We start from the raw sequence: 13,696 nt of genomic DNA on the forward strand, positions 1-13,696 counted from the left end.
ATAGTGCCGGCTCCTACAGTGGGACCTTGGTGTGGTCTGGGGGTTATAGTGCCAGCTCCTACAGTGGGACCTTGGTGTGGTTATAGTGCCGGCTCCTACAGTGGGACCTTGGTGTGGTTATAGGGCCGGCTCCTACAGTGGGACCTTGGTGTGGTCTGGTGGTTAAAGGGCCGGCTCCTACAGAGGGACCTTGGTGTGGTCTGGTGGTTATAGTGCCGGCTCCTACAGTGGGACCTTGGTGTGGTCTGGTGGTTATAGGGCCGGCTCCTACAGTGGGACCTTGGTGTGGTCTGGGGGTTATAGTGCCGGCTCCTACAGTGGGACCTTGGTGTGGTCTGGGGGTTATAATCCCGGTCCTACAGTGAGACCTTGGTGTGGTCTGGTGGTTATAGGGCCGGCTCCTACAGTGGGACCTTGGTGTGGTCTGGGGGTTATAGGGCCGGCTCCTACAGTGGGACCTTGGTGTGGTCTGGGGGTTATAGGGCCGGCTCCTACAGTGGGACCTTGGTGTGGTCTGGTGGTTATAGGGCCGGCTCCTACAGTGGGACCTTGGTGTGGTTATAGGGCCGGCTCCTACAGTGGGACCTTGGTCTGGTGGTTATAGGGCCGGCTCCTACAGTGGGACCTTGGTGTGGTCTGGTGGTTATAGTGCCGGCTCCTACAGTGGGACCTTGGTCTGGTCTGGTGGTTATAGGGCCAGTTCCTACAGAGGGACCTTGGTGTGGTCTGGTGGTTATAGGGCCGGCTCCTACAGTGGGACCTTGGTGTGGTCTGGTGGTTATAGTGCCGGCTCCTACAGTGGGACCTTGGTCTGGTCTGGTGGTTATAGTGCCGGCTCCTACAGTGGGACCTTGGTGTGGTCTGGTGGTTATAGGGCCGGCTCCTACAGTGGGACCTTGGTGTGGTTATAGGGCCGGCTCCTACAGTGGGACCTTGGTCTGGTGGTTATAGGGCCAGCTCCTACAGTGGGACCTTGGTGTGGTCTGGTGGTTAAAGGGCCGGCTCCTACAGTGGGACCTTGGTGTAGTCTGGTGGTTATAGGGCCAGCTCCTACAGTGGGACCTTGGTCTGGGGGTTATAGGGCCAGCTCCTACAGTGGGACTTTGGTCTGGTCTGGTGGTTATAGGGCCGGCTCCTACAGTGGGACCTTGGTGTGGTCTGGGGGTTATAGGGCCGGCTCCTACAGTGGGACCTTGGTGTGGTCTGGTGGTTATAGGGCCGGCTCCTACAGTGGGACCTTGGTGTGGTCTGGTGGTTATAGGGCCAGCTCCTACAGTGGGACCTTGGTGTGGTCTGGTGGTTATAGGGCCGGCTCCTACAGTGGGACCTTGGTCTGGTCTGGTGGTTATAGGGCCAGTTCCTACAGTGGGACCTTGGTCTGGTGGTTATAGGGCCAGCTCCTACAGTGGGACCTTGGTGTGGTCTGGTGGTTAAAGGGCCAGCTCCTACAGTGGGACCTTGGTGTGGTCTGGTGGTTATAGGGCCGGCTCCTACAGTGGGACCTTGGTGTGGTCTGGGGGTTATAGGGCCGGCTCCTACAGTGGGACCTTGGTGTGGTCTGGTGGTTATAGGGCCGGCTCCTACAGTGGGACCTTGGTCCGGGGGTTATAGGGCCGGCTCCTACAGTGGGACCTTGGTCTGTTGGTTATAGGGCCAGCTCCTACAGTGGGACCTTGGTGTGGTCTGGTGGTTAAAGGGCCAGCTCCTACAGTGGGACCTTGGTGTGGTCTGGTGGTTATAGGGCCAGCTCCTACAGTGGGACCTTGGTGTGTTCTGGGGGTTATAGGGCCGGCTCCTACAGTGGGACCTTGGTGTGGTCTGGGGGTTATAGGGCCAGCTCCTACAGTGGGACCTTGGTGTGGTCTGGGGGTTATAGGGCCAGCTCCTACAGTGGGACCTTGGTGTGGTCTGGGGGTTATAGGGCCAGCTCCTACAGTGGGACCTTGGTGTGGTCTGGTGGTTATAGTGCCGGCTCCTACAGTGGGACCTTGGTGTGGTCTGGGGGTTATAGTGCCAGCTCCTACAGTGGGACCTTGGTGTGGTTATAGTGCCGGCTCCTACAGTGGGACCTTGGTGTGGTAATAGGGCCGGCTCCTACAAGGGACCTTGGTGTGGTCTGGTGGTTAAAGGGCCGGCTCCTACAGTGGGACCTTGGTGTGGTCTGGTGGTTATAGTGCCGGCTCCTACAGTGGGACCTTGGTGTGGTCTGGTGGTTATAGGGCCGGCTCCTACAGTGGGACCTTGGTGTGGTCTGGGGGTTATAGGGCCAGCTCCTACAGTGGGACCTTGGTGTGGTCTGGGGGTTATAGGGCCAGCTCCTACAGTGGGACCTTGGTGTGGTCTGGGGGTTATAGGGCCAGCTCCTACAGTGGGACCTTGGTGTGGTTATAGTGCCGGCTCCTACAGAGGGACCTTGGTGTGGTCTGGGGGTTATAGTGCCAGCTCCTACAGTGGGACCTTGGTGTGGTTATAGTGCCGGCTCCTACAGTGGGACCTTGGTGTGGTTATAGGGCCGGCTCCTACAGTGGGACCTTGGTGTGGTCTGGTGGTTAAAGGGCCGGCTCCTACAGTGGGACCTTGGTGTGGTCTGGTGGTTATAGTGCCGGCTCCTACAGTGGGACCTTGGTGTGGTCTGGTGGTTATAGGGCCGGCTCCTACAGTGGGACCTTGGTGTGGTCTGGGGGTTATAGTGCCGGCTCCTACAGCGGGACCTTGGTGTGGTCTGGGGGTTATAGTCCCGCTCCTACAGTGGGACCTTGGTGTGGTCTGGTGGTTATAGGGCCGGCTCCTACAGTGGGACCTTGGTGTGGTCTGGGGGTTATAGGGCCGGCTCCTACAGTGGGACCTTGGTGTGGTCTGGGGGTTATAGGGCCGGCTCCTACAGTGGGACCTTGGTGTGGTCTGGGGGTTATAGGGCCGGCTCCTACAGTGGGACCTTGGTGTGGTCTGGTGGTTATAGGGCCGGCTCCTACAGTGGGACCTTGGTGTGGTCTGGTGGTTATAGGGCCGGCTCCTACAGTGGGACCTTGGTGTGGTTATAGGGCCGGCTCCTACAGTGTCGGTTCAATCTGGTCCAATACCGTTTGACATGTACTCTCTATCTATTTATCTTTCCCCCTGTCTCCCATCTGTCCAATTCACATACAAAATACTTACACAATTATATATTTTTAAAATATATTTTGTAATGTTGTATGCATCTCCCATCAGATGGTCCAGCAGAGACAGTAGGGAACAACTTAATAAATACATTCTATAAGGCATCTATAAAGGCCTTTATGGAGGGTTATAAAGGGTTTATTAAGGCTTGTGAAATGCTTTGTGTGTCTCCCTATCAGAAGGCCTATCAGAGGAGAGCGTGGTGAACCACTTCCACCACGGCCTGAAGGATCTGGCTACGATCTTCTTCTACATGCTGGTGGCCATCATCATCCACGCTATCATCCAGGAGTATGTACTGGACGTAAGTATACACACACACACTCAGCCACACACACACACACACACACACACACACACATACACACACACACACACACACACAGTGAAGAGGGGACTCTGGGATGCTGGCCTTCTAGGCAGAGTTCCTCTGTCAAGTGTCTGTGTTCTTTTGCCCATCTTAATCTATTATTTTTATTGGTCAGTCTGAGATATGGCTTTTTCTTTGCAACTCTGCCAAGAAGGCCAGCATCCCGGGGTCGCCTCTTCACTGTTGACGTTGAGACTGGTGTTTTGTGGGTACTATTTAATGAAGCTGCCAGTTGAGGACTTGTGAGGCGTCTGTTTCTCAAACTAGACACTCTAATGTACTTGTCCTCTTGCTCAGTTGTGCACCGGGGCCTCCCACTCCTCTTTCTATTCTGGTTAGAGCCAGGTTGCGCTGTTCTGTGAAGGGAGTAGTACACAGCGTTGTACGAGATCTTCAGTTTCTTGGCAGTTTCTTGCATGGAATAGCCTTCATTTCTCAGAACAAGAATAGACTGACGAGTTTCTGAAGAAAGTTATTTGTTTCTGGACATTTTTAGCCTGTAATCGAACCCACAAATGCTGATGCTCCAGATACTCAACAAGTCTAAAGAAGACCAGTTTTATTGCTTCTTTTAATCAGAACAACAGTTTTCAGCTGTGCTAACATAATTGCAAAAGGGTTTTATAATGATCAATTAGCCTTTTAAAATGATGAACTTGGATTAGCTAACACAACATACCGTTGGAACACAGGAGTGATGGTTGCTGATAATGGACCTCCGTACGCCTATGTAGACATTCCATGAAAATCAGGCGTTTCCAGCTACACTAGTCATTTACAACATTAACAATGTCTACACTGTATTTCTGATCAATTTGATGTTATTTTAATGGCCAAAAATGTGCTCTTCTTTTAAAAACGAGGACATTTCTAAGTGACCCCAAACTTTTGAATGGTAGTGTATGTATAATTAGTAATTTCAGTAATCAGTTCTTTTACAAACGTCAGCCACTTGACAGTTTGATGTACTGGCAGTTTTATTTCTCTTCTGACAAAATTGGATAATAATTCATTACCTCTAACTTCTCTCTATCTATACACCACCACCTCTAACCTCTCTATCTATACACCACCACCTCTAACCTCTCTCTATCTATACACCACCACCTCTAAGCTCTCTCTATCTATACACCACCACCTCTAACCTCTCTCTATCTATACACCACCACCTCTAACCTCTCTCTATCTATACACCACCACCTCTAACCTCTCTCTATCTATACACCACCACCTCTAACCTCTCTCTATCTATACACCACCATCTCTAACCTCTCTCTATCTATACACCACCACCTCTAACCTCTCTCTATCTATACACCACCACCTCTAACCTCTCTATATCTATACACCACCACCTCTAACCTCTCTCTATCTATACACCACCACCTCTAACCTCTCTATCTATACACCACCACCTCTAACCTCTCTATCTATACACCACCACCTCTAACCTCTCTCTATCTATACACCACCACCTCTAACCTCTCTCTATCTATACACCACCACCTCTAACCTCTCTCTATCTATACACCACCACCTCTAACCTCTCTATCTATACACCACCACCTCTAACCTCTCTATCTATACACCACCACCTCTAACCTCTCTATCTATACACCACCACCTCTAACCTCTCTCTATCTATACACCACCACCTCTAACCTCTCTCTATCTATACACCACCACCTCTAACCTCTCTCTATCTATACACCACCACCTCTAACCTCTCTCTATCTATACACCACCACCTCTAACCTCTCTCTATCTATACACCACCACCTCTAACCTCTCTCTATCTATACACCACCACCTCTAACCTCTCTCTATCTATACACCACCACCTCTAACCTCTCTCTATCTATACACCACCACCTCTAACCTCTCTCTATCTATACACCACCACCTCTAACCTCTCTCTATCTATACACCACCACCACCTCTAACCTCTCTCTATCTATACACCACCACCACCTCTAACCTCTCTCTATCTATACACCACCACCACCTCTAACCTCTCTCTATCTATACACCACCACCTCTAACCTCTCTCTATCTATACACCACCACCTCTAACCTCTCTCTATCTATACACCACCACCTCTAACCTCTCTCTATCTATACACCACTACCACCTCTAACCTCTCTGTCTGTTTGTTATGCAGAAGATCAACAGGAAGATGCACTTCTCTAAGACCAAGCACAGCAAGTTCAACGAGTCGGGCCAGCTCTCTGTCTTCTACCTGTTCTCCTTCGGATGGGGGACCAGCATCCTCATGTCTGTATGTGCTTTTCAGCTCTCTGTTTACTGGATTATCGGGTGTGTCTAACTTTGTGTGTGTGTAAGATGTAGGTGGGTTTTTAAATGGTCTACATTCTGGGCTGTTTTGTTTACTGGACTAGTGGGTGTTCCTGTTTGTTTAAGACCATCTGATTGGTGTGTGTGTGTGTGTGACTTTTTTGTTTCTCTTCCAGGAGAACTTCCTGTCCAACCCAGTGAGTCTGTGGGATGGATACCCTCATACCCTGATGCCGTAAGTCCTGAACCCATACATTGTACGAAAGGCCCATCAGACTGGGTACTGTCCCAGCTAGATTAAACATGTACAACTAAATGTTTCTGACTGTTTTACATATCCTCTTAGTTGTTGTTTCCTTGTAAGGGCCAACGCTCATCGTTCACAGTCCTCCTCCGTTCCCTATGTCAACTAATGTCAACTGGTGGGATTTTTGCATAGAAGTGGGTGGGTTTGTTTAAACACACAGATGGACGCGTTTCTACCCAGAGATCATTAGTTCTCTTAATAAGTATCTCCGTGGAAACCTTTCTGCTTATTCTAGCTTCTGATAGTTATTGTGTTAGTCACAGGATTTCCATAGTTAAGTATAATGTCAATGTAGATTTCTGCCTATATAGACATACCAAAAAAAGTCATTATTTATCATGAGAGCCATAAATAATACCTAGTAATGCTTATACTGACAGAAAGTTTACAAACTCACCTTTCTGGTCAACGTAGTTATACTTGGCTGAGGTGAAGTCAGGACACGAACTCAAATACACCGTACAAATATGATGAAAATATGACAAATCAGTTGGGGTGATGTAGTTACAATCACATTTTATAAATGTCATACTATAATATTTCACCTTCTAACTGTACATATACATATGATCGTACTTAATGACAAGCTTGGGACCATTTCATGTAACTGACAGACAATGTTCAGCCCAGCGTCCTCTGACTAATGCAAAGATGTCACTTCAAATGCATGCTTACTCGTTACAACTTCAGCTTTAAACACAGTGTGGTATTTGTCCTTCTGTGACCGAGAGAGAGAGAACTGGTCTTTTTTTTCAATTCTACAAAATGATTTAGTATTCTTTCATGTTGAGAGTTCTAAACCCATCTGAGAACGTCCCGGTGAGATTCTACTGTTTGAGATGCTATCCGTAGGCTCTCTCCTTTCATATGCCGTATCGTACGAGGAGTTGGCTATCCGTAGGCTCTCTCATTTCATATGCCGTATCGTACGAGGAGTTGGCTATCCGTAGGCTCTCTCATTTCATATGCCGTATCGTAAGAGGAGTGGGCTATCCGGAGGCTCTCTCATTTCATATGCCGTATCGTACGAGGAGTTGCGAGGATCACAGCCAGAGGAAATGTATCCTTTGTCTGGATAGGCCAGGAAATGTATCCTTTGTCTGGATAGGCCAGGAAATGTATCCTTTGTCTGGATAGGCCAGGAAATGTATCCTTTGTCTGGATAGGCCAGGAAATGTATCCTTTGTCTGGATAGGCCAGGAAATGTATCCTTTGTCTGGATAGGCCAGGAAATGTATCCCTTGTCTGGATAGGGCAGGAAATGTGACTTGTCGCTCTCGATGCAAATATGTCAGATTTCCCATTCTGCATCTCAGATGAGAGCGGCATGCAAAGAGGGACAAACAGAACGGAGTGTACAGCCATTAATGTTGTACCGTTTACAGAGCGCTCTGTACACAAATATATCAGTCGGAACCGGTCCAGAAGCTCTCAAAGTTCCCTAAATAAGGGACTTAACGTTTTTTAATAGGAGTTGGATGCATTCTTTTTTTTAATAGGAGTTGGGGGCATTTTTTAATTTAATAGGAGTTGGATACGTTTTTTTTGTTGTTTTTTTTTAAATAGGAGTTGGGGGCATTTTCTTCAAACACTCCTATATGGAATGAGTGAAATCATATCACTCAGCATGACTTCTCCTAGGTACCTCTGTGTGTAAACCGTCTAGTACTATTTGATAGCAAATTATAGCTGCTTTGTTTTTTGTATGTGCAAAATGCTACTATAACATTGTCTTACCTACCTCAGTTGAATTCACTTTTTAAAGTTTTAAGTCGCTCTCGAGAAGTGTCTGCTAAATGAACAAAAAATATAAGGTAATGATGCTAGAATGGACGTGGTGTTTTGTTCGTCCTGCTTGTAGGTTCCAGATGAAGTTCTATTTCATCAGTCAGATGGGCTACTGGCTTCACGCTCTCCCCGAGCTCTACTTCCAGAAGACCAAGAAAGTGAGTATTTAAAGTCTGTTTGTGTACTACGTGTACTATTTGGATTGAATTGACTAAACTCACAAGTGAGTTCCTTGCTGATGTAATATTTGTGTTTCGAAAGAAGCTGAGACATTTTGACCACCATTTTACTTGTCGTCGTTACAGAGTGAAATGTCAGCCGTGTCCTAAGCAGGTTTTTTTCCTGAAATCCTGTCTCTTTGCTGTTTGTTTATAGGAGGATATTCCCCGTCAGTTGGTGTATATCGCTCTGTACTTAGTCCACATCGCAGGAGCCTACATCCTCAAGTAAGACTGGTTCACATCAACAACACTAGAATATTACTGTTTTGTCCAATTGTACACAAAAGTCCAGTGGAAAATCGACCTCCACTTTCTCTACCCCTCTGAAAGACGCTTACACACACAGGCTTGAGGTTGGAACAGAGGGATGACTACAGCGGGGAGGTTGGAACAGAGGGGTGACTACAGCAGGGAGGTTGGAACAGAGGGATGACTACAGCAGGGAGGTTGGAACAGAGGGATGACTACAGCAGGGAGGTTGGAACAGAGGGATGACTACAGCAGGGAGGTTGGAACAGAGGGATGACTACAGCAGGGAGGTTGGAACAGAGGGATGACTACAGCAGGGAGGTTGGAACAGAGGGATGACTACAGCAGGGAGGTTGGAACAGAGGGATGACTACAGCAGGGAGGTTGGAACAGAGGGATGACTACAGCAGGGAGGTTGGAACAGAGGGATGACTACAGCAGGGAGGTTGGAACAGAGGGATGACTACAGCAGGGAGGTTGGAACAGAGGGCCGACTACACTGGGGAGGTTGGAACAGAGGGCTGACTACAGCAGGGAGGTTGGAACAGAGGGATGACTACAGCAGGGAGGTTGGAACAGAGGGCTGACTACAGCGGGGAGGTTGGAACAGAGGGCCGACTACAGCGGGGAGGTTGGAACAGAGGGATGACTACAGCGGGGAGGTTGGAACAGAGGGCCGACTACAGCGGGGAGGTTGGAACAGAGGGCCGACTACAGCGGGGAGGTTGGAACAGAGGGCTGACTACAGCGGGGAGGTTGGAACAGAGGGATGACTACAGCGGGGAGGTTGGAACAGAGGGATGACTACAGCAGGGAGGTTGGAACAGAGGGATGACTACAGCAGGGAGGTTGGAACAGAGGGCTGACTACAGTAGGGAGGTTGGAACAGAGGGCTGACTACAGCAGGGAGGTTGGAACAGAGGGATGGCTACAGCAGGGAGGTTGGAACAGAGGGCCGACTACACCGGGGAGGTTGGAACAGAGGGCCGACTACACCGGGGAGGTTGGAACAGAGGGCCGACTACACCGGGGAGGTTGGAACAGAGGGCCGACTACAGCGGGGAGGTTGGAACAGAGGGATGACTACAGCGGGGAGGTTGGAACAGAGGGATGACTACGCTGGGGAGGTTGGAACAGAGGGATGACTACAGCAGGGAGGTTGGAACAGAGGGATGACTACAGTAGGGAGGTTGGAACAGAGGGCTGACTACAGTAGGGAGGTTGGAACAGAGGGCTGACTACAGTAGGGAGGTTGGAACAGAGGGCTGACTACAGCAGGGAGGTTGGAACAGAGGGCTGACTACAGCAGGGAGGTTGGAACAGAGGGATGACTACAGCGGGGAGGTTGGAACAGAGGGATGACTACAGCGGGGAGGTTGGAACAGAGGGATGACTACAGCGGGGAGGTTGGAACAGAGGGATGACTACAGCGGGGAGGTTGGAACAGAGGGCTGACTACAGCAGGGAGGTTGGAACAGAGGGCTGACTACAGCAGGGAGGTTGGAACAGAGGGCTGACTACAGCAGGGAGGTTGGAACAGAGGGCTGACTACAGCAGGGAGGTTGGAACAGAGGGCTGACTACAGCAGGGAGGTTGGAACAGAGGGATGACTACAGCAGGGCGGTTGGAACAGAGGGATGACTACAGTAGGGAGGTTGGAACAGAGGGCCGACTACAGTAGGGAGGTTGGAACAGAGGGCCGACTACAGCAGGGAGGTTGGAACAGAGGGCCGACTACAGCAGGGAGGTTGGAACAGAGGGCCGACTACAGCAGGGAGGTTGGAACAGAGGGCCGACTACAGCAGGGAGGTTGGAACAGAGGGGAGGTTGGAACAGAGGGCTGACTACAGCGGGGAGGTTGGAACAGAGGGATGACTACAGCGGGCCGACTACATTTCTACTCTGTCCACGAGCTCCTCTTTTTTGATATGACAATTTGATGGTTGGAAATTGACACATCATAGCAAGGCTCGGGTTAGTGGTTAAAATAGCACTTTTCTAGCCAAAGAAAGGCCAAGTATTTCCTTACCTCTCTGAGGCACGACCGTCTAATTAGTTGTCATTACTGTGGTAACAGAGGGATCTGACGGCGTCCATTTTGTGTCTTCCAGTCTGAATCGTCTGGCTCTGGTCCTGCTGGTGTTGCACTGCTTCGTAGAGCTTCTCTTCCACGTGTCCCGTCTGGTCTACTTCAGCAACGAGAGGAGACAGACTGGGTGAACACACACACACACACACACACATAGAGACAGACTGGGTGAACACACACACACACACACATACACACATAGAGACAGACTGGGTGAACACACACACACACACACACACACACACACACACACACACACACACACACACACAGAGATAGACTGGGTGAACACACACACACACACACACACACACACACACACACACAGACAGACTGGGTGAACACACACACACACATACACACATAGAGAGACAGAACACACACACACACACACACACACACACACATACAGACAGACTGGGTGAACACACACACACACACACACATACACACATAGAGACAGACTGGGTGCACACACACACACACACACACACACACACACACACACACACACACACACACACACACACATAGAGACAGACTGGGTGAACACACACACACACACACATACACACATAGAGACAGACTGGGTGAACACACACACACACACACACACACACACACACACACACACACACACACACACACACACACACACACACACACACACACACACACAGAGAGACAGACTGGGTGAACACACACACACAGAGATAGACTGGGTGAACACACACACACACACACACACACACACACACACACACACACACACACATAGAGACAGACTGGGTGAACACACACACACACACACATACACACATAGAGACAGACTGGGTGAACACACACACACACACACACACACACACACACACACACACACACACAGAGACAGACTGGGTGAACACACACACACACACAGAGAGACAGATTGGGTGAACACACACACACACACACACACATACACACATAGAGACAGACTGGGTGAACACACACACACACACACACACACACACACACACACACACACACACACACATACACACAGAGAGACAGACTGGGTAAGTTGAGGTCACACAGCACACTTCAAAGCCCTACAACAAAATGTCCCTATAAAGACAACTTGGCATTTTAGACAAGGATGTTAGGAGTCAGTCTACTACAGGTCTTGTGTTAGATAGTGTTTATCTATTAGACAGACAGTCTACTACAGGTCTTGTGTTAGATAGTGTTTATCTATTAGACAGACATACTACATTGGTCTATTGGTCAGTCTACTACAGGTCTTGTGTTAGATAGTGTTTATCTATTGGACAGACAGTCTACTACAGGTCTTGTGTTAGATAGTGTTTATCTATTGGTCAGTCTACTACAGGTCTTGTGTTAGATAGTGTTTATCTATTAGACAGTCAGTCCACTACAGGTCTTGTGTTAGATAGTGTTTATCTATTAGACAGACAGTCTACTACAGGTCTTGTGTTAGATAGTGTTTATCTATTAGACAGACAGTCTACTACAGGTCTTGTGTTAGATAGTGTTTATCTATTGGTCAGTCTACTACAGGTCTTGTGTTAGATAGTGTTTATCTATTAGACAGTCAGTCCACTACAGGTCTTGTGTTAGATAGTGTTTATCTATTAGACAGACAGTCTACTACAGGTCTTGTGTTAGATAGTGTTTATCTATTGGTCAGTCTACTACAGGTCTTGTGTTAGATAGTGTTTATCTATTAGACAGTCAGTCCACTACAGGTCTTGTGTTAGATAGTGTTTATCTATTAGACAGTCAGTCCACTACAGGTCTTGTGTTAGATAGTGTTTATCTATTGGTCAGTCTACTACAGGTCTTGTGTTAGATAGTGTTTATCTATTGGTCAGTCTACTACAGGTCTTGTGTTAGATGGTGTTTATCTATTGGTCAGTCTACTACAGGTCTTGTGTTAGATAGTGTTTATCAATTAACAGACAGTCTACTACAGGTCTTGTGTTAGATAGTGTTTATCTATTAGACAGACAGTCTACTACAGGTCTTGTGTTAGATGGTGTTTATCTACTAGACAGACAGTCCACTACAGGTCTTGTGTTAGATAGTGTTTATCTATTGGTCAGTCTACTACAGGTCTTGTGTTAGATAGTGTTTATCTATTAGACAGACAGTCTACTACAGGTCTTGTGTTAGATAGTGTTTATCAATTAACAGACAGTCTACTACAGGTCTTGTGTTAGATAGTGTTTATCAATTAACAGACAGTCTACTACAGGTCTTGTGTTAGATAGTGTTTATCAATTAACAGACAGTCTACTACAGGTCTTGTGTTAGATAGTGTTTATCTATTAGACAGACAGTCTACTACAGGTCTTGTGTTAGATAGTGTTTATCTATTAGACAGTCAGTCCACTACAGGTCTTGTGTTAGATAGTGTTTATCAATTAACAGACAGTCTACTACAGGTCTTGTGTTAGATAGTGTTTATCAATTAACAGACAGTCTACTACAGGTCTTGTGTTAGATAGTGTTTATCAATTAACAGACAGTCTACTACAGGTCTTGTGTTAGATAGTGTTTATCAATTAACAGACAGTCTACTACAGGTCTTGTGTTAGATAGTGTTTATCTATTAGACAGACAGTCTACTACAGGTCTTGTGTTAGATAGTGTTTATCTAGTGGACAGTCTACTACAGGTCTTGTGTTAGATAGTGTTTATCTAGTGGACAGTCTACTACAGGTCTTGTGTTGAGAAAGTAGACAGGATGTTATGGTCATGTAAGACGTGTCTGTCTCTCTACAAGGTTCACCATCTGGGCGGTGCTGTTTGTCCTCGGACGGCTGCTCACCCTGTCCCTGTCTGTCCTGACTGTGGGCTTCGGCCTGTCCAACGCGGATCAACAGGGACTGGACCTGGTCAACGGAAACTTCAACGTGCTACTAGTTCGGTGAGAGAGAGCGTGTAATGGGGAGGCTTGGCCGGAGTGAAACTTAACTAAAGACAATTAACTAGTTGTAGTAGGGAGGTAATTGTCTCATTGTGTTTTCATGAAGTCCTTTCAGATGGTGGAGAAAAGGGGATTAGGAACAGAGTCTAGTAAAGAAATGAGCCACGTCGACTGTAACGGTGCTCTAACAGTCTGGAGCCAGTTTGACTATTACCTCAAATGTGATATTTGGTGTGTCTAACTACCGTCTCTTCTCTCCTCAGGATCGCTGTGTCTAACTACCGT

General features: G+C 48.0%; 1 protein-coding gene across 1 annotated transcript; it reads left to right on the forward strand.

The window, feature by feature from the left end:
• Positions 1–3,024: 3,024 nt before the first annotated feature.
• LOC139567351 (translocating chain-associated membrane protein 1-like 1) lies at positions 3,025–13,411 on the forward strand (the record flags this gene model as incomplete). Its single annotated transcript, XM_071388746.1, is given in 7 exon segments — positions 3,025–3,463; positions 5,692–5,808; positions 6,002–6,060; positions 7,994–8,078; positions 8,296–8,366; positions 10,502–10,606; positions 13,268–13,411. Coding segments are annotated over 7 exon segments (632 nt in total), but the record flags the coding sequence as incomplete, so codon positions are not given.
• Between the last annotated feature and the right edge of the window lie 285 nt (positions 13,412–13,696).

Source organism: Salvelinus alpinus, unplaced genomic scaffold (assembly GCF_045679555.1).
Source record: "Salvelinus alpinus unplaced genomic scaffold, SLU_Salpinus.1 scaffold_293, whole genome shotgun sequence".
NCBI lineage: Eukaryota > Metazoa > Chordata > Actinopteri > Salmoniformes > Salmonidae > Salvelinus > Salvelinus alpinus.